Source organism: Cnephaeus nilssonii, assembly GCF_951640355.1.
Source record: "Cnephaeus nilssonii genome assembly, chromosome: 21".
Lineage (NCBI taxonomy): Eukaryota > Metazoa > Chordata > Mammalia > Chiroptera > Vespertilionidae > Cnephaeus > Cnephaeus nilssonii.
In genome coordinates, this window is record NC_137092.1 from 30547839 (window position 1) to 30575440 (window position 27602).

Here is a 27602-nt window from a genome sequence, read left to right on the forward strand (position 1 = left end):
GGTCTGCAAGTCGCAGACACTGAAAATGGTACTATCCACATGATAATATCCACCTCACTGGGTGGTTGCTGGTATTAGGAGGTACTGCATATAAAAAATGCCTCAAAATCTATCACGCGCTATTCAAATGTATGATGCTATTGTTAGAACTTAGTGGGTGGTGTTTTGGGAAAAATCCTAGGAAAAACTGCTTTATATTTGGGTAGGGAGCATGAGCCAACAGAGTGTAAACAGTGTGCCTACATAAGATCACGGGCATTTGCATCACGAGTGGATTTTGAAGGACCAGTGGGTCTTTTCTGTACCTTCCCTTGACCTTAGAGGTGAACTAAGCCCACCGTGTCTCTCAGTATATAGCATTTTTAAAGCTCCTTTAAATTCTAAAATAACATATACTAGAAAATAAATATAAAAACACATAAATACTTAACAACTCTTCAAAAGAAAAAAATACCCTGATTTATACAGTGTACTGATCTCCATGTATAAATGCTTCATCCAGGGCTGACTTCAGGCTACCAGCAGGAGGCACTGAATGTCATTTGGGAAGAGAGACACAGTAGCACATCAATTGTGTAATGTTTCACCACCCCGACACACTAGAAGTAATAACCTTAACAGCATGGAGTAAAATAGAAAGTAATGTTCCTTGAATATTTATTACTTTGATTTTAATGTAATTTATTTCATTTTAAGTTTATGTAATTTTATTTGAATAATGGCTGTGTTTTAACAAACAGTTCTCAGAACTGCTGAAAATTTAACAATTACTCACTTGAGCTGGTGTGAGCTTATTCCAGTATGCCGTGATCTGACTCACTTATGGGTCACAGAAGAACTACTAGTATCAGAAAATATTTAGGCCTATAAGATGATGAAAATACTGCATCTGAAAACCTGTAGGACGAAGCTAAGATACTACTTAGATGGCAATTTAAAATATTAGATGCTTCTATTAGAAAAGAAGAAAGTTTAAAAAATGAGATAGGCACTTAATTTAAGGTAGTGAAAAATGGAATAAATCTTTAAACAGCAGCAGGAAGATAAAAAAGATGAAAGCAAACATATTTAAAAAAAAATACAAAAGCAAGATCATCAATGTCAAAAGTTGGTTCTTTGAAGAGATTCCCCAAATTGACAAAACTTGGCTCAGATTAATCCGGAAAATAAGAGGAGGCACAAGCAAAAGCAAAGATCAGGCTTGTCTACAGATATACTCGAGATTTAGAGAGGAGTAAGAGAAAATGAAGGGCTTATCGCAGGATGTTTGAAAGTAGGAATAAAGGTACGAAGGAGCTGAGTGGGCTTTGTGGCTGGAGGTGAGTAGGACAGTACAACCCTGCGGAGTGACAGGTCCTTAGGTATGGCCCTGGATTGGGTTCTGGGGGAGAGAGGCTACAGAGAGACAAGGAGGAAGACCAAGGCAACAGTGTATGGCATATAGCGGATTTCATTTAGGAAGAGGTGGCCAGAATTCAGTGAGGGAGTTGCTCTGCTTGTACTGTGCTGTTTCAACTTTTCCCTGAACAACCTAACTCTTTTTCATGTACCACAACTACTCCATAGTTACAATCATGCTTTGACAGTTTAATAAAATTGCACCATTACAGAGAAAGCATAAGCTACCAGATTTTATCCCATTACCAGTATGTTTTTCTATGCCTGCGAAAGCTTTTCCCATGCACCCCTAGATCCGTGACCAGCAGAATATCTGGAAAGAAACGGCTTCTGCCAGGCACCTAAACTACCCCGTTACTAGCAGAGGTCACAGCAGCCCTGCCCTGCTACATAAATCTACCTGTACAGCAGGTGCAAATGCCCTCAAAGCATCGAGAACATTCCCCGAGACATACATGAACATAAGTGTCCCCATTTCACTTTTTCCACTGGATCCTATGCTTTACAAGCCCCATCCGTACTTGCTTTTGTGTGGCGTTCAGTTTTCCCGGACGCACACAGGCTCCTTCCCCTTTTCACATTGCACATGTCACATTGTATAGGGGTCTGCCCTCGTGAGGTTTCTGTACCCCGGACCCCCGATGTGCTGTTTGAGTCTCCATAGCTTCTCACTGCATATTTAGGCTGAGGCTGTGTGGGATAACTCCCCCACCTCTCATTAAAAATGGCTCTTTATCCATTTAGTGAGTTTATGCTCTTGATTGCACTTTACGCATTCAGATATTATCGTGTGAAATTTTTATTTTTGGCTTGTTTTTCTCTCTCTCTCCCTCTGGAATGTAAGTTTCACGAAGGTAGAACTTGTCTTATTTGCACAGTGCTGCTCAGTGCCTGGCAAATGCTGGCAAATGGGGGCCACTCAATAAGTAGACCTCTCAAACTAGCCTTTGTCAGCTGTTTGTACATTCGGATTGAAATGAAGATAGAAGTACCTACTTCGTGGAGGTATCGTGAAGATAAAATGGGATGATGCATGTAAAGCACTTAGCACGGTATTTGGCACCCTAGTTATGAGTCGTCATCAGTGGCAACTCGTATGAGGAACTGGGGCCCCAGTTCAGGGCCTGCCCTTGGCAGAAATGGACTAAGAAGTGAGGAAATCAGCTGTCAGCTTCCCACTTGCCCTCCCCCTGCTGCGCAGTAGGTGGCGCCCTAGAGGAAGACCAACAAGGGGTTCATTGCTCCCTGGAGCGAGGATACCTGCCCAAGGGGAACAAACTTGCCTCCTCCTTACACATCTGTTTTTGTTCTCGTTCCCCTGTGTCTGTATGGCTTTATCATTTCCTCCTCACTGACTTCTGTTTGCAGTGTACTGTGTTTGATTAAAGCAGGCTTCACACGGTTGGTTCACCATTCTTCCTTTTCAAGAGCCTTTCTGTTACCCTTCTCCCCCACCCCCACCCCCTTGCCCAACCAATTGATTCATAGCGTCTTTATATAATGTTATCTCATAATGTTGTTGCTAAGGCCTGTAATTGGATGAGTGGCTCTGTGCACAGAATATAATCACTTTTGCAGCAGCTTGGAACGTGCCAAAATAATGACCAGATAAACAGTTATAATGGGTGATATGGCTAATTGTGGCAGAGAGCACCGTTCCTATCATTACCAAAATCAACAGCAGGGACCTGGACCATCTGCTAGTGCATCCCGTTCATTGACTGGGTTCTCTTCTCACCACTTACTCGACTAGCATCCGTGAATTCTTGTTGTGGGTGCAGTGCTCTGGGAGATGTTGTGGGAGGTGGAAAAGTAGCAGAAGGCATGGTGGGTCATGCCCTTGATCTTGCTATCGTGGTGGGAGAGAGCATATATTGGATGTAACAACTGGGAACAGTGTAAAAAATGTATATTCAAACTACTTAATAAAATAGAAGAGTGATCTATTTGGACTGTGGTCACGTAGGGAAGCTTCCTCGGAGAAGGTGAGACTAGAGTTTGGCCTTGAGGAAACTGGTTGGATTTGGGCTTTCAGGGTTAACACATTAGAAAGGAACTTGAAATGCCACAGCTGACAAATCAGCAAGGCGTGTGCTGGGGTCTCCAAGGAGACATGAGGCTAGACGGAGCTATAGGTGGGGTTCCTCTTAGCGCCAGACACAGGGCCAAGTAGGTTCTGGGGATTTGGTGTTGAAATTGAGGCAGTCCCTGCCCTCAAGAAGGCAACAGTTATTTATCTATGGGATGGCAAGGGGACAGGTGAGCTGGCCGTGGTACTATGCAGTGGTGTACACACCTGCTGGGTGTTTGGCAGCAGGTCACCTTGGCTGCGAGCTCAGAGAAAAGTCTTAAAAGGAAGGATAAGTAGGGAGTTGGCCAGGTGAAAAGGGGGAAGAGGAGGACAGTGGGAGGAGACAACAGTTCAGGCAGGGGAACCAGACTCTGTGAAAGGCAGGCCGTGAGACAGGCCTGCGTGTCTGAGGAGCTCAGGTTGTGCAGTGCACCTGGAGTGTAGGTGTGTGAGAAGGGGGGGAGAGGGAAGGCAGGAGGAACAGGCAGGGGCCAGTCACAAGGCCTGTGTGCCCCACTGAGGAGCAAGGACTGCATCATGAGGCATTGAAGAGCCCGGGCATCAGAGGAGCACAATCAGAATTGGCCGTTAGAATCATTGAGCCGCCATATGCAGAAGAGATTGGATGGGGTGAGCTTGGAGGTAGGGACGGTTAGGGCAGCTGGGGCAGCAATCTACGTGAGAGGTGACCATATCGGTACAGATGAGCAAGCTGGACTTGTTCCAGAAACCAATAGAGGCAAAATTCATAGAACTCCATGCTTGCCTGTAGTTGGGGGGTGAGAGAGAAGGAGGAACCAAATCAAGGATGACATCCAGATTTCTGGAATGGGTGTTCTTTTGTCTGTTAGATTTTATTCTAAAAGAATCTGTCCGGTGGAAGGATTATTGGGACAAAGGATATGAACCTTTGAAGACTGTTGACATACTTTGGAGGTAGTACATTCCCAAAGTGACAATCAGCTTACTTACAATACCAACAAGTGGGTTTTTGAGCAGGGGAGTAATTTGATAAAAATAGTGTAAAGGGATAGAAATGGGCAGATAGGCCAGATTCGGTCAGAGAGCCCTGGCTGAATGGCTGTGTAGGAATCTAGGCTGAGGACAAGGTAGGGTATTAGCCATAGTCGTGCTCCTCCCAGGAGCTGATCACTGGTTTGTTCATTCATTCAGGAATCTATTACTGAGTGCCAGCTGTGTGCTAGGACTTGCCTGGATGCCTCAGGGACATGTCTCCATGAAAGAAACTTGTTCTTTGGCTTAGAGAGGGTTTATAGAGGTAGTAGGAGATCAAGACACACAGCCATCACATTCATAGAGTGTGATGAATGTGATAATAATGGCACAAAATGCTGTGGGAATTCAATGAGAAGAGACCAATTATAGGGGGTGGGTGGGGCAGAGGAAGAGGTCGATTCAGACCAGGCTTCATTGCAGAGATACTGTTTTGAGCTGGTTTTTAAGGGGTGGACAGGTGGGTGGGAAGAGTCCAGGTGGAGAATAAAACGCCTCCTATTTATTGTGCAAGCCGTCTTCGGGGCTGCGGGTGATGCCCCAGAGAAGGCAGCACAGTGTATTTCTGCATCTAACCCTGGATGAGTAATCCAGGAGTTTCTGCAACCAGGAGTGTCTCAGTGACTGTGCACCTCGCAAACCAGTGCCCTAGTTTTCCTGGCCGAATGAAGCAAATGGAAGAGGATTTCCGATTCTGAAACATGGTGTTGCCTCCAGGCTTTCACTAGGGAGGGGCTGGGCACCTTGTCTCCCGAGGCAGGCAGGTGTGCTCCCAGGCCTCCAGGTCAGACCCCGTATCTAGGGGCTGTTTTCTGGCCCGGTGCTCTCTAATTCCTCCCCCCCCCCAAAACCCCCAAAATACACATTGTGCCTCAGGCCACCAGGACCTGCTCCCGGACCAGTGGGAGATGTAAAGTCTGGCCTTCATGGTGCGATTCCTCTAAGACATTTTCAATTATTTCATGAAAACCAGGGGATAATATTCGTGGGAGAGTTAAGTGCTGGTGGATTCATGGCAGTCATCATTCAGTCCATGGTTGTTGAGAGCCTGCGGCACTGTCCCAGGTGCTGAGGATACAGCTGGGTTTACATGTTAGTGTGAGGGGCAGTCAGCAAGCAAATGGGAAGCCTGTTGAATGTTGAATGTAAAGCCTACACATGCTCTGGGGGAAGGTGAGGTGGGGTGTGTTGGGCTGGCAGTTGCGATTGTGAATGGGTGTGGAGGAAGGCCTGGTGTGAGAAGCTTACATTTGAGAAATGACCCCAAGGAGATGGGTAAGCGAGGGATATTGGGGATATTGGTGTACAAGTGTTCCAGGCAGAGGAAAAGCAAGTGCAAAGGCCCTGAGCTGGAACCTACCTGCCATGTCTGAGGGAAGAGAGTGAGTGGGGGCAACAGTAGGAAATGAGGCTGGCGATGCCCTGAAGTGAGAGAGAGAGCAGTGCAGAATGCGTGGGCCTCTTGGGCAAGTATAAGACTTCAGCTGTTACCCTCAGAGGAAGCCACTGGAAGGTTCATTTATTACAACTATTGCTTTTCTTGTCCCTGCTCTGGCCTCCTAGCCACCCTGGTCCATACGGCCTGGGTTTGAATCCAACTGTGGCAACTCACTTTGTCTTCTTGGACAAGTTACTTAACCTTTCTGTGCCTCCACTTCCTTCTCTGCAAAATGGGGGTAATAGTAACTCTTACCTTATAGGTGTTAGGAGAATTAAACGAGGTCATGCTTGTAACAGGCAGTGCCTGCCACATGTTAAATGCTGTGTAAGAGTTGGTTAAAAACAAAATTTTTTAAAAAACACGGCAGCCTGGGGACTCCCACCGATATCCAGTGTTCAGAGCAGCATTATTCACAATAGTCAACAGGTGGAAACATCTCTAGAGCCTGTCAGCAGGTGAATGGGTAAACAAAATGTGGTGTGTACACACAATGGAGCATTATTCATCCACACAAAGAATGATATTCTGACACATGCTACAACAAGTCCTGGAAACATTATGCTAAGTGGGGAAAAGCCAGACAGACACAGAAGAACAAATACTGTATGATTCCACTTGGAGGAGGAGGAGTTAAATTCATAGAGACAGAAGTAGGTTAGAGGTTGCCAGGGCTGGGAGTGGGGAGTGGGGCACCCATGGTTCATGGTACAGTGAGACCTCCCTGCACCTTCGTTTCCTTATCGGTAAGATAAGGTATGACCCAGGTGATCCCTGGGTCCCCTCCTGATCCAAACAAAGTTCTATGATCCCAGGACTCTTGCGCCCAACCTTATGTCCTCAGCCCTCCATTTAGATCGGGGCCATTAGTTATCCCTCCCCTTGGCAGCTTCCATTGGCCATCTGCTTTCTGGTCCACAAATCTGGGATTGGGTCCTAGTATCACCAGGAAGGGATTTAAATGAATGTCTATGAATGCATCATGACTTCCAAAGCCATTTCTAAATAATACCACCAGCACTCACCCGCAGTGCTTTTGATTTTAACTTTCCAAAAGATGTCCCTATGAATTCTTTTTTCTGCAGCCTCATTATAGTCTCTGAACCAGGTGAGACGTACCAAGTGACCCCATCTTGGCCACTGGCCTTTGGGGTCAATCTCTTCCCCAATCTGGCATCAGTGGCTTTGCCTGGCGTGGGACTGAGAATCCGGGCAGTCTTTTATGCCCAATCTTGTTTCACCTTTGAGGGGAAGTGATTGGAATAAAGAACTGTCCCTGGTCCTGGTTAAGTGTGGGAAACTCACATCTACAGATTCCCCATGGACCATTCACAGGTGCTGCCTGGGATGCCATCCTGCCTGTCTGCAGGCCATGTTTCAAGAGCCAAGAGTCTCCAATTGGCACCAATACGGCATAGTCCGAATCTAAGCTTTTTCATGGTAATAGTTTTTATGTGATGGAAGGAGCGCCATCTTTATATTCTACCACTGCTTTTGTTTCTTCTTTTTCCTTCAAAAATTTTTTTTATTTATTTCAGAGAGAAGAAAGGAGAGGGAGAGATAGAAACATCAATGATGATAATCATTGATAGGCTGCCTCCTGCATGCCCCCTATTGGGGATTGAGCTTGAAACCCAGGCATGTGCCCTGACTGGGAATGGAACCCTGACCTCCTGGTTCATGGGTCAATGCTCAACCACTTAGCCACACCAGCGGGCTGTTTCTTCCTTTATTATCCTGCTACATGCTATAGATGAGCACAGCCTACTTGCTGCTTGTAGAGTGTTGCCCATCAGTAGATGAGTGGATAAAAAAAAAAAGCTGTGATTCATGATGGAATACTTACTATTAGGCCATTAAAAAAAAAAAAAAAGGAAATCGTAACTCTTTGCAATAGCATGGATGGCTCTGGAGATTATTATGCTAAGTGAAATAAGCCAGTCAGAGGAAGACAAATACCACATGATCTCACTAATATGTGGAATCCAATGAACAAAATAAACTGACAAACAAAACAGAAACGGAGGCATGGATACATGGAACAGACTGACAGCTGTCAGACGGGAGGGGGTTTGGGGGCCTGGATGAAAGAAGGTGAAGGAATTAAGCAAAAAACATATGCATAACCCATAGACACAGACAGCAGTTAGCTTGAGGGAAAGGGGATGGGGGTAGATGGAGGTGGGCAAGGGGAAGAAATGGAGATAGAAAGAGACGTTGCTCGGGGTGGTGGGCACCTGATGCAGTGTGCAGATGATGTTTTGTTGAGTTGTACACTTGAAACCTGTATGGTGTTGTGAGCCAATGTCACCCCAAGAAATTCAATTAAAAAAAAAAGAATGTGGGAGTCATCCATCTTTCTACTATTGTCAGGTTGGCTTTGGAGGAGCGAAGTGAATGGGGGACACAGGAGACTGCTTTGTGTCTGGAGCAGCCACAAAAGAGTTCAGTCTCATTGCTTGTTTTTAAAAATCTGATTGCAGTCAGCTCACAATTCATCATCCTCCATGGCTGCTTGTCCATCAGTTAATTTATAAAAAATCCACACGTTCATATAAGATGTGGAGAATTATACCAGATATCCTAGAGGATAGTTATAAGAAGTAAGTGAGTTAATGTAGGTAAGACTAAGTTAGGACTGTTTGGCATGTGGCAAGGGCTTCATAAGTCATTGTTGCTATTACTTAGCGGGATGGCATTGACACCTCGGGGTCTATATACAACTTTTCCATTAAAGTAAACTTCCAAGTGGCATGTTTGCTATTTTAGTAATTTCTCATTTCTGTAGTCAGAGAAGTGCTAAGATCTTTTAAAGCCAGTTTAGAAATACAAATACCGAGGGGTGCATTGTATTCTATTCATTTTCATTATTCCCGGCATCCTTGGCCTTTCATGTTCTTATCAGCGGAGGTTGACTTTGCCCTACCCCTAGGGTCCACCTGTCCAGAAGCACAAGGCAGATTCCTGCCCCCTTTCCTTCAGCGTACACAGCTATTTTGGTGGAAAACGCTTAATTGCTTCTTGTCAACTTTTCAGAGAGAGGGCATCCTCCCTCCTTGTTATTAATGGTCACCTGGAGGTGACTTCTTTCTGACATTTCATAATCTTTCTTTCCTTTTGACTGAGGGCAAATAATCTCTCCCTTCCCTTCCTCCTTCTATCCCTCTCTCCCTCCTTTCTCCCTCCCTCCCTTCCTCCCTCTTGTCTGGATTTTTGCAGCTGGAGGAGAACAGGCGACTACCTCTGATGTAACAGTTAGTACTTTTATGACATTAACCCTAGGTAAATGCATTTGCTCCACATCGCAGGTGAGGAAATGAGGCTCAGAGAGGTTCCTAGGGCCACAGAGCTGGTTGGAGCATGTGCCAGAGGCAGGGCCTGGCTCCAACCGACAGTTTCTTTTCCCCATGGCTTCTCTTCTTCCCAAAATTTGTGGTCACAGAATGGCGACTATCCTTACTTCTGCCTGCTTCCAGAAAGTTTAGAAGTATATTTACCAGAAGCCTCTTAAAGGAGCCGTAATTTTGCCTTAGGACATTCCTGCAGGGACTGATCCTCGGAGGGCCAGGTGGCAGTAGAGGGGAGCTCTGTGCATGACAGTTGCTTCCTGGAATGGAAGCATCTAACATGATTAGTGGCCTCCTCACCACTCACTCACTGCTCGGGCTAAAGGAGAAATAGTCCTCGAGGGCTTTAAATCTCTCTGTGAAGATGGGACAGAGTTAGACCAAGAGCAATATTACAGATGAAGCCCTGACCCTCCTTCTAGCTGGAAGGGGGTCCTTATTGTCTTAAATTTAGGAATTCCTGAAGTTATGGTCATGCTCTTTCTAGAGTATTCTGATTCCCCCGGTCTGTCTCTCCTGCCCCTTTCCCAATGCCTTGTGCACTCATCTAGTAGCCCAGACACCTGGGAGTGTCCTGGGGCTAAGCACAACCCCGGCTGCCCCAGGGGCCCTGTGGTCCCTCAGAAGTGCTCCCAGTGGCTTGCCGGGCTCTTGTCCTTGCTCTGTCCCTATGGCTTTCATTTGCCCAACGCAGGAGAGCTAGTCCTGGGCACCAAAACTTCGCACCTTCCCCCATTCTCACAGGTATAACCCAGTGTCTGCGTTTTGCTAGGGAACCTTTCACACATCCAAACCAGCTCCAACCTGGTGCAGGCCTCAAGGCCACACCACGAATTCCTGGTACTTGCCTGGTCAGGAGGCTACCCTTGTGGGCAGTTCTTTATAGTTTCTAGGGACTTCTACCTTCTTAGTTGAAGACTGGTTTGGGGTGAGGATGAGACTGAAGTGGATTATGTTTGGGGAAGGAGGGAGTGTGTCTTTTAAAGCCAAATTAGATTGCATAGGGAAAGATCTATGTCTCTGCTTGTTCGTTAAGTAGAGAGCGTTACCACGGGTCGGGAGGCCCCGGTTGTGTTCTCAAAGTTGAGGTGATGCTTTTACAATGTCAGCAGTGTTTCCGATCTGGAGCTCTGGCCAGGCAGTGATAAGTGGGCCCCGATGCCCTAGCCAGGCCCCAGTACTGAACGCTCCTACAGACACCCGCGTGAAAGCCATTGCGGTTTTTAGCTACACTAGACCCTGTCATGCTCTTGTCTCTGAGAATTTAATGAAATTAGCCTAAAGCGAATGAAGGGCATGGCTCAGGCTACATCAGTGTCAGAGCTGCAGGCGCAAGATGACTCCCGTGCTTCCTTCAATCTGAGGCGCAGTTCCCTCAGGCTACGCGGACTCCTTTCACTTCCCTGGAAGAAGACAACCTGAGGTTAGGGTTCTGAGAAAGACAGAGACATGGCAGGATAAAACCAGGTTCTCTCTTCTGTATCCTTTGGTTTTTATTTGGCCAATGATACAATTTCATTTCCAGCGCCTCTAGGAAGCAAAAGAGCCTGATGGTATAGTATCCCAACCAAAGACAGTTTATTTCATGGTTGGAATTGTAAACCAAAAAGAAAGTGGATGGTTTTAAGCACTATGTCTAAACTTCCTTCAATGATGATTTCTACAGAGACTGCAGATGTGCCTTTTGGATATATTATTAGACAAATGGAAGTTTGCAAGCTATCCCTCATACTCGGCAACCACATCCTTTCCCTGAATATGGTCAACAGACCTGTTAAATGAACTAGAAAAGAATTCCCTTTATGCACAGCCACAGGCCTTGTGCTAAGTCAGACTTTATAGTGGCAGCTCAGTTGTGTTTTGCCTCTGCATTGCAGCCATCTGCAGGCTGTGTGTTTTTCTGTGGCCTGATTGTAGGTAAGGGGAGGGCAGGAAACTGCATTTTCCTCGTTTTCTATCACTGGTAGCTCTTGGGTATGTCTTCCTGTACTACGTTTTCAGAAAATGATTGCTGAATTGAATTAAACAAGCCTAAAGTAAAATCTTAAAGCAACAGAAGGGCAGTGTGGCTCAGTTGGTTGGAGCATCATCTCATGCACTGAAGGGTTGCGGGTTTGATTCCCAGTCAGGCACGTATGGGAAGCAACTGATCGATGTTTCCCTCTCACATTGACGTTTCTTGCTTTCTTTCTCTCTCTCCCTCTCCTTTCCTCTCTCTTTCTAAACTCAATCTTTAAAAAAAAATACTTATCAGCTAAGAAAAGAAAAGAAAATTACATTTAAGCTTCAGTGAGCAGCTGTCAATAAGATCTAGTTAGCCAGTTTATTCCATTGTGCAGTTGAAATGGATCTGCAGTTTTCAGGGTGGTGGGGCCAGCATGGAACATTTATTCTTGAAGTCATCTCTGTTTCAAAGGCAACAGGCAAACCAAGCTCTGTTAACAAAGTATTAAATTCTTATAACAGAACACTGGGTTTCCTATTGTCTTGTCTTCTCTCTGAGACTGACTGTGAGTCAGAGGGAAGTATGTGAAGGAGGCCTTTAGCTGGAGGAGGATGCAGGAGAAGAGTAATCGTGAGCGATGTGAGGCTGAAAGTCATTAAAAACACAAAGTTTACCTGCAGAATTTGCTATGGATGCCATCATGTCACCCTCTTGAAGCCTGGAGAAACTATTCAAGGACCTGAAAGACCCAGCGGTTCTTTTGAATAACACGTTGTCTCCAGCCTGTGACAGTTGTCATTTCCATGCCTATAGCAGGAAAAAAAAAAAAAAAAAAAAGAGCAGACATCCTTGAATCTGGCTAGTTGAGAAAGCAAGATACAGCCCAACTTAATGGAATGATTTGTTTAGTCTGGATGAATAGGTAACACTCAGTAATTCACACAATGATTCTGATAATTACCAAATGTCCTTTCAATTTGAATTGATTCAGTATCACAACAACTGGGTTATTTAGATGCAGAAGGCTTCCTTCCAGTCATAGTTGTTGGCCTTCCAGTGAGGAGCTCCCCAGCACAGGTTCTTACCATCCCTTCGTCTGTGTTGACTCCACTTGAAATTCTTGGTTCTTCATAATTTTAATGTTGTCATAAAAAACATCCTGGAACCATTTGGAATGTGAGAGAGGTTTTTGGATACAAGAAGTCCCTGGGAAAATGTGATTCTCTACCATACGAAGCTATCGTGTTTTTATACTAAAATAAATAAAAGCACTTTGGAGAATTCTGTTTTATTTATTGCATATACTGAACTTCAGGCAGTTAAGAAAAACACACACAAATGAAGGGCTTGAAATGCTTTTAAACAGCTGGAATTCCAGCTGTTAGTGCACTAAGAGAGAACTTACGCAAGACCGTGTAATAGAATATCAGTGTGCACACAGATAAATAACGCAATGAGGGCATGCATGTTTTATGTTGTTCCAAAGGCTCCTTAAAATTATAAAAAAATTCCCTAATAATCCAAACTCTTTAATTCCGTTTAGAAAATGTTTGAGATCCTTTCTAAGAAGGTTCTGGCTTTCGACCCTGTGTGTTTCCTAGGGCTGCTATGACATATTACCACAAAGTGGGTGGCTTAGTACAACAGAAATTTATTCTGTTGTAGATCTGGAGGCTGTGTGTTCTGAAATCAAGGTGTCAGTAAAGCCATGCACCCTCTGAAGGCTCTGGGAGAGAATCTGTTCCATGCCTTCCTCTTGGCTTCCGGTGTGGCCCGTAACCCTTGGCATTCCCTGGCTTGAATCACATCACTCCAGTTGCTGCATTGGGAATCACATGGGTTCTCTCTCTCTCTCTCTCTCTCTCTCTCTCTCTCTCTCTACTCTTCTTCACCTCTTATAGAAACACCAGTCACACTGAATTAAGGACCTTTTATATTACCTCATCTTAACTAACTATACCTGCAACGACCCTATTTCCAAATTAGGCCACATTCTGAGGTTCTGGAAAAGACATGAATTTGGCGGGATACTGTTCAACCCAATAGGAGGCATCTAAAATGAATACCAAGTAGCTTTGGTCTTCAGGAATGTGTAGTTCCTGCTGTACATGGGGAAACGGCTGCAGGAAACTATAAGGCAAAGCAATGTGTTCAAGTGGTAATGGATAGATTACCACGGGCATTTAGAGGACTGAGTGATTGGTTGGGATTACAGGGTAGTCATGGAGGGCTTTAGGGTGGAGGTAATGGCAGACCTGAAGGACAAATAGTATTGTGGCAGCAGGCCCGAATGATAACTAGTTACCAATTGGTAGAAATGGTGAAGCTGGGCATTCTGGGCGGAGGGACCCACTTGAGCAGACTAAGAGATGCAAATGTGCATCCGCTGTGTGGGATGCTTGAGACTGGCATGTGTGGCTAGAGAATAGCGTGACCTTTAGGTAGTGATTGCATGTGTTGTTGTGGCCATTGGGAAGGGATGCAGAAGGGAGAAGGGATGAAGTACAGATGGAGCAGAAGGGAGGTAAGAAAGGTGATGGGAGCCCAGTCGTTCATGTCCATGAATGACTGTCACAGAATGCGATCTTCGAGGTGGCAGTTAAGGGGAGAGTTCAAGGAGAGGTGGGAAGACTATTCTGTAATGGCGCTCGAAGAGACCTTGCTGGACTCAGAGGAGCTGGACTTCTCTGTCCCTCTCAGCTCTCAAGTTCTGTGATTCTTAGAAGAAATATCTTTTCACTGATCACATCACGCCTCTCTCACCAGTTATTCTGCTTCTGCTTCCTCCCACCTTTCTTTCTATGGAGCATCGTCCATGGGCCAGGCACTGAAGAGACAATAGTGAGTGAGAAGACAAGGACAGCATCATTATCATCTCTTCCCCGTAGCATTAGCACAGGGGTCCATAGTAGGTTTTCCGTCAATGTTGCTCAGAACTGAGTATGAGTGAGGGAAAATGACGAGGCCGTTTTGCCCTGGGTAGTAAGTTCTGCTATAGCGTGGAGCTGCTTTGAAAGGTGACTTCAGGAACCTCCTTAGGAGGAGGTGGCAAGTAGGTGGATGCTTACATGTGTTTGATTTCTGAGTCATCAAAAAAGGCTCCTTTGCCTCCCAAAATATCTTCTTCATCCAGGCTGTTGGGACTTTCAATTCCATTATTGGAAGTTCGTTTTCCTCTGTTAAAATGCAGATGCCCTGTGGAGAGATGTTATCCATTTATCCTCATCAGTCTCTTGCATCTTAATAGGAGGGATTTTGTTCGTTCTTTCTGCATAGCAGGTTTGAGAAAAGCTCATGGAGGGAAAAGGGGACACAGGGAGGAGGAGTACTGGACATGCCAAAGGTAAATTTTGTCAAGGTTGGCAGTTTGGATGACCTGACCCTTGGCTTAGAAAAATCCATTATTATCCATTTGCTGGTATATGTTGGACAGGACATGATTTTTTTCTGTTGTAGTTTTTACGGCTACAAAACTGTTTTCATTTGTTTGTTTGTTTTTTAAAAGGGCAATAAATCCCATCTCCACCACCCTCATCTCAACAAAAATAATGTATGTGGCAACCGGATCCTGTGTTCTTTCTCGACACGGCTATGCTGCCTATGGTTTGTGTGCTCGCAGCCAGGGAAGGCTAATGATATAGATGCTGTAACAAATATCCCCCAAAGTTTCAGTAGCTCATTTTAGAGGCTTCTTTTTTCATTTACATAACAATATGACTCAATTGGCCGGGAGAGGGAGTTCCACATTGTCTTTTAGGGACCCAGGCTCCTTCCTTGCTGTACATTCACCCTCTTCAGTCGTGGCCTACAGGTCACACTAGCGTCCTCTAGAAAGCATACAGAAGGGAGAAGAGATGAAGTACAGATGGAGCAGAAGGGAGGTAAGAAAGGTGATGGGAGCCCAGTCATTCATATCCATAAATGACTGTCACAGAATGGGATCTTCGAGGTGGCAGTTAAGGGGAGAGTTCAAGGAGAGGTGGGAAGACTAGAGGTGGGGGGAGGAGAGAAAGCATGCAGAGAAAGCACACTGACTTTTAGCTGCCTTGGCCTGGAGGTGAAGGTGACACATATTTCACCTCACATCATGTTGGTGAGAGCTAGTCCTGAGACCCACCCAGCTGGAAAAAGGCTGGGAAATGCAGTTTAGTTGTGTGCCCAGAAAGAGGATGTAGTCCTGGTAAGACTCCAAAATCATTTACACATTTTTGTCAGAAATCATTGACACATTAACCTGTCTGTGACATCACCTGAGCCTGGGGCTTGTCCTTAGGGGAACAAGAGAGAAGAGCAATGGCCTGGGATCTGTCCGGTGTTTAGAATAGTGAGAAGCCACTCTCTGTGCTTGGGGAAGGGCCTCAACCTGCAGGCGGATTTTTGCTTGTCAGGGAGACGGAAGTCTTGATTCAAAGTTCTTATTTTGTTTGCTTATTTGCTTTCTAGTGGAAGTAGGAAAATTTAATGGAAATCTACCTTGAAATCCGTTTTGAGGTTTGGAGTGGCGTAGCTTCTGTAATATATTTCGGTTCCCTTTGGAGATAAGAGTAGATTAGTGTTTAGAGATTTGGAGATCCTCTAGTCCAGTGGCTGCCAACTGGTGGTCGGCAGACCACTGGTGGTCGGCAGACCACTGGTGGTCTGTGAGGTCCAAAAGGTTGGTGACCGCTGGTTTAGGGAAACCTTTGAAGCAGTGGTCGCCAACCGATGGTCCGTGGACCACTGGTGGTCCGTGAGGTCTGAAAGGTTGGCGACCGCTGTAAGTCCAACTCCCTCATTATTTAGACAAGGGAACTGAGAGGTCATTGAATTGTCCAGATTCACTTAGCAAGTTAGTGGTTTACGTGGGTCTCAGACCCCATTTTCCAGATTTCTACTCTGGTGTTTTTTCCACTACCACAGTGCTAGTCCCTAGAGAACTGCTCAGAGACTAGGCCTGTCTTGGTGGGACCTTCGGACACCAACTAGAAAGGGGGAAGCTTGACCAGGTGCAATCAGAGGGTTCCTTTTAACTGAGATTCCTGGATGGATTATGTTTAAATACATGATGTCCGGTTGTATAATCCCTGGCTGACAGAAGTGATGTTACCTTCCAATAACTTGTAACTTTTCTGAGAAAACAGAATCTCAGTTCTTCTCAGCAGTTTCTTTGTTTTTAAAATATATTTTTCTAATTATAAAAGTAATAAAAATGTTAGTCATAGAAATTAAGTAAATATACACAAGTGTAGCAAAAATATGTACAAATCTAATAAAAAATTGCCTGTAATTCCCTAACTTGACAACGCCGCGATAGCCACTGATAATGTAAAACAGATGTTTTACGTCTTTCCCTGTGTGTTTTCTGATCATTTTTCAACACGTAAATATTTGTATACTTATGCGCAATATAATTAGAATGAAAGGTCATACAATATGAAATACAAGCTAAGCAATTCTTAAAATATTTCATATTTAATATTAAAATTGTTTTAAAATAACGCATGACATGGAAAAATGCTCATATGTATTTCTGTGTGTCTGCATAATATAATTAAATTAAAATTCTGTTTTTATTTAGCTTGGTTTTTTTTATTTGATTTTTAATGGAAGTAGGAAAAAAGCCAATGGAAATCTCCCATAATACACCTTGGGATAAAATTCTAACTTCATGGTGAATAAGTACACGGATATATATGAGCAGTTTGCCATATCATGACATATGTTAAAACGATTTTTGAAGGCTTGCATGCTGTTGCATCTTATGGAAATGCCGAAGGAAGAGGCTGGCGGGGAGGAGGGAAGGAGAAGTGGGGGAGTAGTCTTTTTGGTTCTTGGCCCTGACTTGTGTTGCTCTTCTCCCAGGGCATCAGCAGCCTGTTCAGCTCTCTGAAAGTCGTCCGGCTGCTCCGTCTGGGCCGAGTGGCCCGGAAACTGGACCACTACATTGAATACGGAGCTGCTGTGCTGGTCCTGCTGGTGTGTGTGTTCGGGCTGGCTGCTCACTGGATGGCCTGCATTTGGTACAGCATCGGGGACTACGAGATCTTCGACGAGGATACCAAGACCATCCGCAACAACAGCTGGCTCTACCAACTGGCCATGGACATTGGCACCCCTTACCAGTTTAACGGGTCTGGCTCAGGGAAATGGGAAGGTGGTCCCAGCAAGAACTCTGTCTACATCTCCTCGCTGTATTTCACCATGACCAGCCTCACCAGCGTGGGCTTCGGAAACATCGCCCCGTCCACAGACATCGAGAAGATCTTTGCAGTGGCCATCATGATGATTGGCTGTGAGTACGACAGTGCCTGGGGCTGGGGCAGGGGGAATACTGTTTGGTCATCTCTTCTATTAGCTGGAAATAGGGTAATGGCTACAGTGCCAGTAGGATCAGGGCTGTAATAACTTAAAAGAAGGAAGATACGTTTTTTTAAAGAAGACTAGCTTTATAGTTTTCCCGACAATTAAAAAAGTACATGTTTACTGTAAAGAAATTTAGAAAATACTAAGGAAGCACAAAATAGAAAAAGAAAGGCGGTCCAGGTACTTCTCAGAGATAGCTATCATTACTATTTGGTCTCTCCCTTACAGATTATTTTCCGTCCTCATCTGAACACATAGAGATAGGTTTTTGTAAAGTTAAAATGACCTAAATGCCACACATATAATTTGGCAAACTGCTTGTTCGTAGAAGAGTGAATTGTGGAAGTCTTTCCATGTCAATGTATGCATAGCTCTAGGTCTGCACTGTTCAGTAAGAGGAAGTAGGAAAAGAGAACGTGAACTATCTCATTCATTATCTTTCATAGTGATTACACATGGAAACAACAATAGTTTTGAAGTAGTGGGTTAAATAAAAGATTCTATTACAGTTTCATAATTCTTTTTGCTTTTTAAATGTGGCTCCTAGGAAAGTTTGGAATCTAATTTCAATTGGACAGTGCTGATCTAGATCAATATTGGTGATGTTTGCTTGATGGTTAAGAAATGTCCCAAATCCAAACAAAACCCCAAAAAAGCCCCAAACAAAGGAAAACGCGAAAAAAGGCTCTTGTTCAATTGAGAGGTAAAGGGTTAGGGGATGAACTTGGTTGGACTGAAAAGCAAAAACAAGCCTAGTTCTTGAGGAAGGTACTTCCATCTCAATAACTTACCCATTGACCACTGCGTAGCGGTTGCTATCACCCATTCTGGAAATAGCCTTCGGCTGGGCACAATGGGCTACCTCCACTAAAGGGACTCCCAAGGGAGGAGTGGACGGAACAGCCTGGGGAAAGCACATGGACCTGAGTGGCTGGGACTCATGGTGAACCTGCCAAGAGCACCAAGTGCACGTCAGTGACAAATCGTGACGTGGGAGAGGACAGTCCTCCCATGAAGCATCAGTTTGGGTAGTAGTCTGGCCGCATGTGATGAAGCTGGAGTCTGGTTCCAGCGGGCAGAAACCCCGTGGCTGGATGTCGTCCTCAGGGTGGAGTTGACGTATTACTTTGTTCTTCCGACCAGGGAATTCTAAGACCAGGGAAACCCGAGGCTTCCGTTTCTCTTGCTCTGTCCAGCTCACACCAGAGATTCAGGGCCCCCTTCTGCAAGTGGGTTGCAGCCCCCTCCTATTTTGCAACCGCCTCATCACGTCTGATGCAGTCCTTTCCTAAAACTCCTCGTGCACAGAGCTTGCCTCTGAGCGTGTACTGCATGTGTCTGAGGGGTAATTGATTCATGGGAAGTGTTTGCCCAGGGAGCTTTGGGGTTTGCTTCTTACTTTAAAATGGGTTTTAATAGAGATGATTGCCTGACCACGGGAGGCAGCGTTACGTGTCTGTGGGTAGCTAATTGCTGAAGCTTAATTAGAACTCGAGATGCTTCCTCATGTTGTGTAAAAGAATTTAAGACCTTTGCTCTTCTAGAACGATCCGCCTTGGAAGCCCAGTTTTCTAGGCAGTGCCTGCAGCAGTTTTGTGAGTTTGCGGTACCAGACACAGCGCGCTCGGGCACAGTTTCTGTCTATTAGAGGGGAGATGAGACACTGTAAATCAAAACACCTCATTATATCCATTACAGAAAAGCCGGTCAGTCGGAAAATGGGCCCCGTTTCACGGACTCTCCAGGGGCTTTCAAATCTGAGGAGACATCCTTGCAAACTTTTACCTGGAAGAAAAGAAGAAAGAAAATAATTCTGGTGGCATATAATAAGGATAAGCAGTCTGTTTTCCCCAAACCATTCTTCTGTGGAGAGCATCATTTCCTGGGTCTGGTCTCCAAGGAAAACCTCCAACAGCGATTAACACCTCTTTTCTCTCCCACCTTCTCAGAGCTGGATGATGCTTCCATTTCGTGAAATAAAGTGTAATACACAGTCTGCAGCCAAGACTGGTGTTCAGGTCGGCAAGTCTATTTAACAGGAACACCATTTCCCGAGCAGTCATTGGTTAGTCACCATGCTAAGTGCTCCACACACACTCTCTCCTACTCACGGAAATTCTGTGCCTGCGAGATTATCAGATTCATCTGATGAGGAATGGAAGCTCCGAGACGTTCAGTCACTTTCCCAGGAACGTGGGGCTGGTAAGCAGGAGAGACAGGGTTTGGACCCAGGCCTCCCTGAATTAGTGGCAGGGGTACTCCTATGGACACACCTGCACAGGTGAGGTCTGAGAACAGCGTCCACCAGCTTCTCCAGCTGGTAGACCAACACTTTGAAAATTCCCTCCGTGAACTTGAGCAAGCTCGCAGTTCTGCACTGGAAACCTTTTGTGCGCTTGTTTATTGTTGTTTTAATGGAAGAACAAGCTTTTGGTACAGACCCAGGGGGACCAGGTGTTGTGGAAACCAGCCATTGTTCAGCAGCCTGTCACGGTTACAGCTGTTCCACTTTCCGTGGGACATGTCTGGCAAATTCTCCTACCAACAGCAAGGTTATTGCGCTCTGTGCAACGCGGTGGCGATCACCCTTGTAAACTCACATTCCAGACAGTCTTTGTTGGGAACCAGGGCTGGTGTCTTGTTAGATTGGTGGGGTCCTCTCTTATCTTGCCTTGCTTGTGCATGGATGTGAGCACGCCTACTTCCTGACTGCATGGCTCATGGGACTGGACTGACCCCAGAATTGGCACCCCTGGCGACAGGGAGCATTGACCATAAATGCCGATGTGTCAGTGCTTCTCTGTCCCCAGTAACTCCGGCGGTCAGGCCCTCATTTCTTAAGGGGTATAGAGAGACACAAAGCCTTTTGAAATACTGGTAACGTTGTGATTCCCCACGCCCCCTTTGCACTGAATTGTACATGCGTTGGTAGTATTATTCCTTGCCTATTCTGTTGCAGTGTATCAGCCATAATGTAGATTATCCAGAAGCCTTGTGTTGCTTCTCCTCTGCTCTCTGGCACTGAATATCTCATTATAACTTGGCGAATTCCCCAGAGGATGCCAGGAAGCAGGAAAAACTAAGTATTTTCCATCTTGCCTACCTTGCTCAGTTCTGATAAAAGAAAATTGCAACAGGAAGAAGTGAAAACTGTTGGCTAAAATGAGCATTTGTGATTCGCTGTGGTGTAGGCAATCTATAGTGTCTCCAGCTGCTTGGTTCTCTGTCTGACTTCCATTCTAGGTTCTTGTCCTGGGCTAGAGGCAAGCCAGCCCCTGCCTGATCTCCCTGCCCTCTTGTGGGTCTCCAGGGGTCTCCCGCCAGGCCTCACCCCAAGTGGACTCTTCATGCCTTTTAGCACACTTCCTGTGTTGGTGACGCTGAGTGAAGCACATGCCACGCTGGCCCTCTGTGTGACACAGGGGAGGGGATGCCCCCCTTTCGACAGGCACATGCATCAGCAGGTATGTGCCTCCTGAATTAGGGTAGTCTGGCTGCTCTGCCATCATCAGACATGCAGGCTTCTCTTATCCCTTCAGCACGCAACTTCCACATCAGGAGCCAGGAAGGCTGGTCCAGCTTCCGCCATATGTTCTTTTTTTCCAGAAAGAAGGGAAGGGGAAGGCGAGCCGAACTCTGAAAACAAGGCTAGGAAATTGCCACATTACCTCTGTAAGTGCCTCTCCGACAGACCCCTCGTGTGTGCTGAGGATTTGGAGACGACTGCTCTGGGTGGTACTCTCAGGGAGTCTGTGCTCTGAGGGTGATGGGGCTGTGGGAAGGACAGACAGGCCCTGTCACCTACCCACCAGTGACTGAGGTCTGGAGGTGGAGCCCTCACTGTGGGCTGAGCCTGCCCCGGCCTCTGGGGGGGATCCCTTCAAGAAGAAGGGTCTGTCAGCGGGGAGAGTTCCTGCATCTGGGAGGTCTCGTCCCAGGCAAGGGACATGACCCTGCCTTCGGGATCTCTCCAGGGAGAATGTCATGGTGGAGACATTTCCATTTTTTTTTTTTTTATATAAACATGCTTTGCACTTTTCTGATTCTCTCCTCATAATATCATTGCTGTCATCCTGTCATTGGAATTAACCCACATTCATTTCCTTCCTCTCTGACAATGGCAGAGGGTCTAGACATTGTATTCCTATTCAGGTCCCGCCCTAAACGCTAAGCATTTGTCTCCTCCCTCAGCTCCCCTTGACACTTGCCTCTTTGAATTCATTTTTCCTTCCCACCTCAACTCCTTCAAATCAGAGCAGAATGTCAGTGCTGATGGACCTTTGGGAGCATCTGTTTAGTCCAGAGGAGCCCTCCTCTCGCTCTTCTGCTGGGCCAGATCTCATCCTTCTCTGGGCTTCAGTCCATCTCCCCCACCCACCCCAGGCCTGGGAGCTCCCAGCAAGTCAGTGGGCTCACTCCTGGTGGTTTCCTTATATCACCTTCTCTCCTGGGGGGGAGGGACGCTAGTGACCTGCACCCCAGGGCCTTTGACCCCCCTCATTCACCCACTTGCACTATGCTTTGTGGTTTCCCTTCAGCTTAGATTATTTGCAGGCCAATCTGAACTTTTCTCTGCCTCCTTCCTGATCTTACTTAAATATTTCTTATTTCTATTCATCTCGCCTTTGCTAAATATGCCTTTTTGTATTCTATACCAATATACTGTTTTTTTCAAAAATGACATGGGGCACATCTCCCAGGAGGCTGTAAAGATACCCTTAGGAGACTTTAGCCATATGGTAGCTGCTTACTAAATATTTCTGGGCTTGTTGAAGCTGAACAATTGAGATGGATCTGGAGTTTTGGAATTGGCCTGCAGTGTTATTGGCCAAGCCTCTTTATTAGTTAGGATATGTGTTTTCTGCTGCTGGACAGGAACAGAGCATCAACAGGTATGTGCCTCCTGAATTAGGGTTCGTCTGGCTGCTCTGCCATCATCAGAGATGCAGGCTTCTCTTTTTCCCTTCAGCACACAACTTCCACATCAGGAGCCAGGATGGCTGGTCCAGCTTCCGCCATATGTTCTTTTTCCAGAAAGAAGGGAAGGGGAAGGCGAGCTGAACTCTGACAACAAGGCTAGGAGATTGCCATATTACCTCTGTTCACATCACATTGGCTGGAACTTGGTACCCTGGCAACACCTAGCTGCAGAGGATACTGGGAAATGTAGTCTTTATTCTAGGTGGTCATGTGCTCAGTGATATGGACAAGAAGAAGAGCTGGTGTGGGGGCTGCCTTTGTGTCTGTCTGCCTCGGCTTTCCTCCCTCTCCTCATTCCCCTTGATAGCAGCAAACATTCGCCCTCCATGGCAGGGAAATCCCGGTGGGGCTTCATTCCTGAATTCCTGGCTGAGAGACTTTGTTTCAAGTCCTAGGTCTGCGCTGTGCTTTGGGTTGTGTGTGCCCTTTAATTTCTGTGGTTTCGGGGTACGAAGCTCCTGACAATCTCACTTCACAGAAGTAAGACTAAATGAGATAATGATGTATGATAGCTCTCTGAAGAAAACTGAAAGTCTGACATCCAATTGTCGTGATTTTATTGTTGTTGTTAATAACAGCAATTGTTTCTTGCTCTTCCCAGTTCATTTTTGTCTTCCCTGTTCTTAGGAGAAAGAAAATAATAATTGCACGAGAATGCTGTTTAATTTCATTTTGGGTTTCTGTTTATTTTGGGAAATGGGGCAATGTCCAGAATGCTATGGGAGAAATAACTATTCATTTCTCATTTATTCTTAGAGGGTTTTTTTCTAGCCAGCAAACAAGTTTATTTTTCTCTAGAATCTGATTTTTTTTTTTTAAAGTCCTGCTGTAGCTGGTTTGGTTCAGTGGATAGAGCGTTGGCCTGATTAAAGGGTCTCGGGTTCGATTCCAGTCAAGGGCATGTACCTTGGCTGCAGGCTCGATCCCCAGTAGGGGGCATGCAGGAGGCAGCCGATCAATGATTCTCATCATTGATGATTTTATCTCTCTCTCCCTCGCCCTTCCTCTCTGAAATAAATTTTATATATATAAAGTCCTGCTTGCCACTGCGTACCCCACCATCTTTGACACAGCCTCTGTCTTGTACATCCCCTTCTCCCCTCCTCCAGAAACTATCTCTGGTTACTTCCCTCCTGGTTCTCAATCCTTTGTACTCTTAAGGCCGACGGACCCTGCTTTATGTTTATTTACTCGCCCTTAGACATTATATGGCTCTATAATCAGTCTTATGACTTCATAGTTCTCTTTCCTGCCTCGTGTGTATTTTGCCTAGCTCCAGTGAAACTCTAGGCTTCCGGAGACCGGGCTATGGGTCTCCCTGCTTTTCTCTCCTTTGTGTCCAGCACACTCTGTCAGATCCTGAAAAAGAGCCTGAGCTTTGGGGCCGGCCAGCTCTGGCTTGCACGCCCACCTCTACTCACCTCTACTCTTGATTAGTGCTTTGACTTCTGGCAGTTCCCTCAACTGCAAAGGGAGATGGATACCAGGCCCCCGACTAAGTGTTGGGGATGAAAAAATAAACTGAGGCAGTGTACCCAGCACAGAGCTTCCCATGGGTGTTCAGACAGTGGTCATCTCGCCCTGCTCCTCCATCCCCTCTTACCGCCTACTTCTAGGACTCATCAAACAATGCTGTCTCTCAGCCATTTGTTAGTCCTTTGGGTGTGCTTGACTTTCAGAGATTTTGAGCTTGCATAAAACATCAGGTACATCGCAGTATTTAATGTACAGGTCATGAAATATACGTATGTCTGGATGTGAATTTCCCTAGATACAAAGCTTTAAGAAAAGGCCTGGCTGCAAAGCAAATTAGGGGAAGCTATTAAAGGAAGAGAAAGTCATTTTGTGTGCTCAGGGAGACCTCCAGGCATAGCTGTCCAGGCCTTTCTGGCAGGATCTTCACTGGGCAGGAAATGGTCCCCAGGGAATGAGAATGCTCCCCCTGGAGAAGGAGGGAAGGACTAGAAACACTCAGGCATGGAGCCCCAGGACATGCCAGGTATCATGCCAGGACCTTTTCCTCACCCAACACCCGCATAGCTAGGCTTTATTACCCCTGTTTTGCAGATAAAAATACTGAGGCTTAGAGACACAAAGTAACTCCCCCAAGGGTGAGAGGTGGCCGAACAGGGATTTGCATCAACTTTATGTGACATCGAAGTTTCACTTGGTTGTGTTGCTTTCCTTGCTGATTATTCTCGGATGTGGGAGGGGCAAAGGCCCTCTGTGGTGTGTGTGGTGTTGGGGGCAGGGCCGGGAAAGAGTTGGAAAGAAGGAGGATGTAGAAAGATTGAAGGGAGGGGGTACTTTCCCTGGAAGCCTTCTCTGTTACTTGGAATGATAATTGGAGTGACAGACGTCTGAGTCCATGTGTTGTGGGAAGACATTTTCCTTGTTCATAGCTGGATTACTGCACTGGGCAGAAGAATTAGGAGACTCTGCCCAACTGGATGAAGGGTATTGCCTCTCGCCTATAGATAGACACCCACGCCATTTGCAAAATTCTTTCTTTTCTTTTTGAAAATATAATTTTCTTCCGAATGGAAGTTGTCATGTAGAGATGTTGCTACCATCGGATCTTTTGTTTCTCTGTCTGTTGTCTCCTCAGTACTTCATGGGATGCGTAGTGTTCTCCCATTTCTTGGTGGAGGAAATAGTGGAGTAAATTAAGTCTTCACTTAATGTCGTCGGTAGATTAAGCAACTTTAAGTAAAATGCCATATGATGATGCAAACAATTTTACTGTAGGCTAATCGGTATAAACAAGAGTTAAGTTCCTATGGCATCTCATCAACGTTATAGTGAAATGACATTGAACCAACTGACATCATTCGAGGACCTGATGTAATTTGTTGAAGGTCACACGGCTCAGTAGACTCAGAGCTGGGCTGAAGCTCATGTCCTCACCACTCCCAGCTCAGTGCTCTCCCTGCTCTTCCAGACACTTTGACAGCGGTTGTTACTGGTGGCCATATGTCACTGTTGTACCAGTAGATTGTGGCAGCTGGTCCCTTCATGGGATGTCCTCAGACCTTGGGGAGAAGAGGTAAAGGTGAGAGAAGAGTGGTAAGGCTTCCATTCTATTTTCATCAAAGGAACTTGATGGATCAAGTTTCACTCCTCTTGAGCTGCTGCTTCTCAAGCCTTTGTTGTGGCTCCCAACCGCTAGACTGACAATTACAGGTAGCCAGCAAGAAATCACACATAGGAGAAAATAATTCTCCTTCCTTCTTTAAAATTGGTTAGATGAGGAATGCCCATCAGGGGAATATTTTCTAAAAATACATCAACAGGTATGGTCCCAGAGAAAATAAATGTTAGATTTATCTGCCAATTCCCCAGAACCTCAGCCAATCAATCAACAGTTTACCTGAGTGCCTCTTTGTTCATTTCATAACCAGTATTTGGGTATCTGCCATGTGCCAGGCTCTGTGTGAGTACTGAGGATAGAGCAGCAGATGAGATAGACGCAAGGTCTGCCCTCACGTGGCTATCGTCTGCTGGGGGAGCTGGGTGAGTAAATGAGATATTGCTGTGGAGTAAGCCCAGTCTCTACTAAGGAAAGGACAGGGGAACAAGTGCAGGGGCTCTGCACCCAGGCTCAGGGTGGGGGTCATGTGTTTGGGAAGAACCTGGGCTAGGTACTGAGGGCCTTCTCAAGAGTTATCTCCTTGCATCTGCAGATGTCTCCCAGCCAGACTGCAAGCTGCCTTAGATCAGGGGCTGTGTGGGTTTTTACTTGGTCCACAGTGGGTTCAATAAATGTTGAATGAATGGAGGAAGGGAGAGAAAACAGACATCATTGCTTCCTCAATTTGCTACGCTCTAGTCTGGGAAACACAAATGCAGACAGGAATGAGCACGTGAAGCTGGAGAGCAGAGAATGTTCACGGCATATGCAGCAGAGCCAGTCTGTGCTTTCAGACGTCTGGGAAGACAGTGGCCATGTCTGTGACGTGGAGGCGAGCGTGGCACTAAAGAGCTTTTACTTGGCCGGTGAATAATGGGTAGGATTTGCATGACTTACAAAGATGGGTAGGTAAAGATAGTACTAATAATGGTAAGTTTGTAGGCATATATTGTGTGTGAAACATTTAATACACATTTTATTTTTTTCTTGACAGCGATTTCTTTTTTTATTTTATTAAAAAAATTTTATTGTCTAAATTTTACATGTCTCCTTTTTCCCCAATTGACACCGCCTCCCCCCACCCCACCCCCCACGGCCATTCCCAACCCCGGGCAAGCCCCCACCGCCCCAGTGTCTGTGTCTATTGGATATGCTAATATGCATGCATACCAGTCCTCTGGTTGCTCTCTAATACCCCCTCCCCTGCCATTTGTCTCTGGATCTATTCTTGTTCATCAAATTATGTTGATAATTATATCCCACATATGAGTGAGACCATGTGATATTTATTTCGCTTAGCTGCATAATGCTCTCCAGTTCCATGCACATTCTTCATGAACTCTCCTCACACTCCCGTGTCACAGGTGTTTTTGTCCCAGTATTACAGGTGAGGAAACTGAAGCTCAGAGAGGTCAATTAGCTCCCCCCCCCCCCCAGGTCAATCTTCTTGTGATTGATGGAGTCAGAGTTCAAACCCAGATCTCTGGCCCTAAGCTCACAGTCTCTCCACCGGTCTTCCCTGCCACCCCGTGAGGATGGCCCTGGAGCAGAAGGCAGCAGGGAAGGCAGCCACTGTTCCTTCCTGCCAAACAGGACAATGGAAAGGAAGGAAGGGAGGGAGGGAGGGAGGGAGGAAGATAGGAAGGAAGGGAGGAAGGGAGGGGGAGGAAGGAAGGGAGGAAGATGGGAAGGAAGGGAGGGAGGAAGATGGGAAGGAAGGGAGGAAGGAAGGGAGAGAGGAAGATGGGAAGGAAGGGAGGGAGGAAGAAAGGGAGGAAGATGGGAAGGAAGGGATGAAGGGAGGAAAATGGGAAGGGAGGGAGGGAGAAAGGGAGGGAGGGACAGGGAGGAAGGGAGGGAGGGAGGAAGGAAGAGAAGTAGGAAATAAGGGAGGGAGGGAGGAAGGGAGGGAGGGATGGATGGACGGAGGGAGGGGA

General features: G+C 46.0%; 1 protein-coding gene across 2 annotated transcripts in view; it reads left to right on the forward strand.

Moving 5' to 3' along the window:
- KCNH1 (potassium voltage-gated channel subfamily H member 1) overlaps positions 1-27602 on the forward strand; it is a gene marked incomplete at both ends in the record, with an annotated part of 267549 nt that overhangs the window by 86982 nt on the left and 152965 nt on the right. For both annotated transcript variants that reach the window (XM_079761861.1, XM_079761862.1), the window contains one exon: positions 17055-17484. In XM_079761861.1, coding sequence (XP_079617987.1) covers positions 17055-17484 — 430 coding nt within the window. The remainder of the gene's footprint in view (positions 1-17054; positions 17485-27602) is intronic.